General features: G+C 34.7%; 1 protein-coding gene across 2 annotated transcripts; it reads left to right on the forward strand.

The window, feature by feature from the left end:
* The first annotated feature begins 1,543 nt into the window (after positions 1-1,543).
* LOC112198378 (2Fe-2S ferredoxin) lies at positions 1,544-4,574 on the forward strand. 2 transcript variants are annotated; one of them, XM_040517686.1, is made up of 9 exons: positions 1,544-1,879; positions 1,973-2,036; positions 2,347-2,421; positions 2,528-2,589; positions 3,204-3,316; positions 3,542-3,648; positions 3,927-3,976; positions 4,071-4,153; positions 4,237-4,574. In XM_040517686.1, the coding sequence occupies exons 3-9, from the start codon at positions 2,361-2,363 to the stop codon at positions 4,349-4,351; spliced, it is 591 nt and encodes a 196-aa protein (XP_040373620.1). In that variant the 5' UTR covers positions 1,544-1,879; positions 1,973-2,036; positions 2,347-2,360; the 3' UTR covers positions 4,352-4,574. The 2 variants fall into 2 exon arrangements, with proteins under 2 accessions (XP_040373620.1, XP_024195259.1); XM_024339491.2 differs by lacking the exon at positions 1,544-1,879 and having other exon boundaries at positions 1,886-2,036.
* The last annotated feature ends 225 nt before the right edge of the window (positions 4,575-4,799 follow it).

Here is a 4,799-nt window from a genome sequence, read left to right on the forward strand (position 1 = left end):
GAAGCCAAATCTCCCCTTTGAGCAACAAAATGAGCAAAGAATTCATCAAATCATGCTTTCATATTTCATATTTTCTTCTTGCGCGTAACATATTCTCTATTTAATTCCAATTTAGAAAAGATCATCACATCATCATCAAAATTGCACCTCCCTCCAAAAAGGTTCAATCTTTGCCTCATTAAACATTATTGATGCATCAAAAAACCAAAATAAAGACCAATTTTTTGTGCGAAGCAATCCAATTTTGGTACCTCTTGCTTTCTTAGACCCAGGAAGACTAAACCCAATTCAATATCATGTTTTTCCCCGATTATCGTTTCAACTTATATAAAATTATAAATATGGATTTGGCAAGCCTTCAATTTGAACCCCAACCCAACCACATACTTAGCTAATAAGTCTCAATTCAATCTCAAAATCAAGAACAAGTAGTCAATGATTATGGAAGCCATTATTGTTTATCCAGAGCTTGGGTGGAAAAAGAATGAAAAATAAAACTTGTTGATCAATCTCCATGACCTTATATTAAAAGAATAGAGAACCTTAGGTGGGTTGAACAAATGAAAGAAAGATGATTTGACTCTGTTAAGGATAACACATGATTAAAAGAGGCAGTTTTTATTATTAAAAAAAAAAAATTTATAGAAGGGATAAAATAGGAAAAAAAATTTACAAAAATTAGAAGAGATCTAAATAGCAAATTGAGAGGTCTGAATAGAACCTCCCAAAAAATTAATGCTAATAGCCAACGTCCATCTACTTGAAAATAGAAAATGCAACCGCGCGATGCCGCGGGAATTGGATTTGTTAGTTTTTAATAATTTTTTAAGTAGTGCTTAGTTGTTAAACAATTATTTTTGTAATTCTGATAAAAAAATGTAATAAATCATAGTTACATAAGTTTGAGAAGTACAATTTAAGATTGTAGCTTAAGCAGATTATAACCGATTCATAAACAAAGTTTCTATAGTGTAAGTTTTAATAAGCTGCTTGAACAGATTACACATTTGCGAGAACTAGAATTACAGAAATATGATTAATGAAACTCTTCCATTTTTAAGATTAAAAAAAAAAACTACTTTAGGTATCATTTGTAGAAATTTACAAATACAAAACAGAATTGTTCTCCCATAAAAAATAAAAAGACAGATTGTAATTTTAGTTAAAAGTTGGGAGTAAAACCGTCATTCTACTGTTACATGACCAATGTTAAACAGTGGATCCATCTTTAGTATTATGTATAATAACAATAATTTTTAGCTGGTTGATGTGGTTTTTTCAGAAGGGACAAAAAGTTTAGACTTCTTTATTTTGTATTTATTTTTCTCTAATCTGACTACTTGATGTAAGAAACGTAGTTTATTAGGAAAAAGAAAAAGAAAAAAAATAAAAAAAATAAAAATAAAAATAGAGGAGAATAGGTGGAGGTGGGTCGAACTTGGATACCCTTAAGAAGTTTAGTTGTGACTTGACAAAAAAAAAAGAAGAAGTTTAGTTGTGCCTTAACCACTGTACAATGCTTCCTTCATTAACGCTCCAAGAGATTTATTCAATGATTTACCGCTGATTCTTCCACCTCCTTCACAACTTGATATTGAAAACCCAGATTTGGATGGTTAGTATTCAAACTCGGATGACAAGGATGGGTTATCAGAGGACGACGACAACGCTGATCATATTATTTGTATTTGGGCAAATGTGCAAGCATGTTTGTTTTGTATGGATGGAGAGCAGGTCACCTGGTTAGCATTTTCAACCATCAGATTTCAGATTGGATATCCAGCGGTCCATATATTATTATGCTGACACGTGCCCCAAGCATGGCAAGCTCGCCCGGAGCATTGTTTGAAACAAAAACAAAGCTGGGAGTGCCTCAGATGTAAGCAGATTGTTCAATTCCGCCTGTGTCGAATTGGTATCTCATCTCATCTCATGATTCTAATCTATGTCTGTCTGCGTCTTGGAATTTCAGTTGAATACGGTAGCTGCCGGAGCTCTTCCTGCCGCCACTCAATTTCGACACTAATCCAGTCCAGGTAGGTAACATCACGCTTGCTTGCTTGGTTTTGAACGAACATGAACTGGAATTTTGGAACCATATATCCCATTTTCAGGTTTAGGGTTTAGGCTGCCCGTCGGTGCCTGGGCCCTTACTACGTTTCGAATCGATATATGTATTAACAGAAAGACATTTGCTTTCATTTTTTTGATTAGTTTCTTTCTTGTGCATGGAGTGTTCCTTTTATGCCTAGTCTGGAGATAAATTGAACACCAAGTTTTTCCTTTTATCTTTATCATATCACAAAAACAAAGCTAATAAATCTTATTTTTGGTTGGTATTTACAGATTGAAGGTTTAGTATGTTGGGCTCTCGGGCTTCAAGATTTGGACTTTTGATACTGAAACACCTTACCGGAGGAGGTAACACACTAGAAATTGGATGCTCCATCTATTACCTCCAACTTCTACTCAAATCTGTTTTACTCTGTCCATGTTCACTGCATGCTTTATTCACAACAATCTGCAGGCAAATCCATCAGTACACCAACATATGCAACTCGTTCTTTCAGCCAATTCTTGCAACCTCGGGTCAGTTATCTCTTCTTATTTACATACATGTCCGACTCCTCAATTCACTTGAATATCTCTTAAGTTTGTCATTTGTTTCTGGTATGGATACTTAAATTTTGTCTTTCAGTACGTGGTCTGAGGTTAAAGAAACAGGATAGTTTAATTAAAGGCAACCAATTGAATTTATAAGCGTGGGTTTTTCGTATCAGATGACGGAAGCAGTCACGTTTGTTTCTGTTGTTAAACTTATGTCAGTCTTAAAGAACAACAGAGATAAAACCAGTGAGTTCGATAATACAAACATTGCATTTCGCAAGCTGTTTCCGAATCTTCTACAGGGATATTTCTTTCTATTGAAGAACAAATATTTGGTTGCCAAAACTCTTCATTCTAATCTAAATGGGTAAACGTAACTGTCATTCTCAAAATATTTGGAGCACTTTATATAGTTTATGAATAACTTGGCAATAAAAATATATATGAATGTGATATGTGTCAAAAAGTGTGGCTTGAAGATGATTAACATGAAGTTCTGAGTAGTTTCAAATTATGTCTTTAAGTAGTAATGAAACCTGCATTCATGTTGTTCTCATTTAGATCATATTTGTGGTTTCCGTTATTTTTTGAAACAGTATGATCAACAGTCCGGGACCAAGTTGTTCAGGGGAGCCATCTTTCAGAAGCATAATCATTTTTCTACCACCACTGCCAGCTCTTCAGATCAAGGGACTGAGCAGAAAGAAACGTAAGGTCTTTTGAATTAAATTGAAAACTGTTTGGAGATTGGTTGGGAGATTCAGGATAAAAGTTGGAAAAAGTAGTTAAATGCATATAGGTAGATCTTATTTATGGATATGCATTTGGTTTTTACAAAATTTGTTGCAGATTTGTGTATAGTTTTCCTCTGAGCTGAGGTTTGCGTTGAGACTTGAGACTAGGGTTGTTTACCAGACACATGAATTATTTGCAGGATATCTGTGACCTTTGTTGACAAGGATGGAGACGAAAAACATATAAAGGTTCCAATTGGGATGTCTATGCTAGAAGCTGCTCATCAAAATGATATAGAACTTGAAGGCGAGGTTCTTGTCTTATTAAATCTACTCTTTCCACCATAAACCTAAATCTATTGTCCCTGAGTGCAATCCATTTGTTTGATGTTTAAAAATTTCCATGCATGTTCAACTGAATACTTTAGGCGTTTGTCAACCAGATTATAGAAAAGTTTATTGCATTCCTGTTGCTTCAGATTGTATTTTGGGTGCCCTAAGCACTGGCCCTCCTTTCTTTTTCTCATCTCAACTGTTTTATAGTTATATACTTGCAGAAATCTAATGCTTTTCTTACCCATGCAGGAGCCTGTGAAGGTTCACTTGCCTGTTCAACATGTCATGTGATTTTAATGGTACATTGTAACCATTTATTCTTATAAAATTCTTCTTTTGAGCTTCATTTGCTTTTCTTTGAACTGAGAAGCCAACTGCAAAATCATATTTTAGGACGTGGAATATTACAACAAATTAGAAGACCCAACTGATGAGGAAAATGATATGTTGGACTTGGCATTTGGACTTACAGAAACGTAGGTTGACGAAGTTTAAGGTCCAATTTTCTTGCATTCGATCCACACAGTTCAGACTAAAATTTATATTTGCCATGTTGTAGGTCTCGTCTGGGTTGCCAAGTCATTGCAAGCCCTGAACTTGATGGAGTTCGTTTAGCTATTCCTGCTGCCACCCGAAATTTTGCTGTTGATGGCTATGTACCAAAACCACACTAGAGATATAGGACAGTTCAGGAAGAGTTGGTTAGGGATGTAAATCGGTATTTATCCCATTTTTGTAGCTTCTCTCATTTTATTGGCCCAAAGCACCAATTGAGTTTAACCTTCGTTCTTTTAGCGGCTACTGCTATCATTATGATTGCTGCTATTTTTATAAGTGCAGTAGTTAGATAATTTATACCATATTGAAGAGGCTTTGTTATCTCTTTTTGTCCGACCATTATGTCGTTTTTGAAGAATATTGTTGTTATGCACAAATAAACAAATAACACATTCTTTCTCTCCACAATAATTTTTATGTAGCTCACCATTATTAGAAAAGATGTTGGACAGAAGCAAGAAATACCATAACATGACCATCGTCTTCCTTCATTAGTTTTATAATACTTGTGTTTGATGCCTCTTAAGTTGGATTATAAATTGTCTCTTTTGCTGTTGTAAGATG

Source organism: Rosa chinensis, chromosome 4, assembly GCF_002994745.2.
Source record: "Rosa chinensis cultivar Old Blush chromosome 4, RchiOBHm-V2, whole genome shotgun sequence".
NCBI lineage: Eukaryota > Viridiplantae > Streptophyta > Magnoliopsida > Rosales > Rosaceae > Rosa > Rosa chinensis.

Coding starts and splice junctions, on each gene's coding strand:
- LOC112198378 (XM_040517686.1), top strand. CDS start 2,361: ATGTTGGGCTCTCGGGCTTCAAGATTTGGACTTTTGATACTGAAACAC. Junction 2,422..2,527: donor GAAACACCTTACCGGAGGAG/GTAACACACTAG, acceptor AACAATCTGCAG/GCAAATCCATCAGTACACCA. Junction 3,977..4,070: donor CATGTCATGTGATTTTAATG/GTACATTGTAAC, acceptor ATCATATTTTAG/GACGTGGAATATTACAACAA.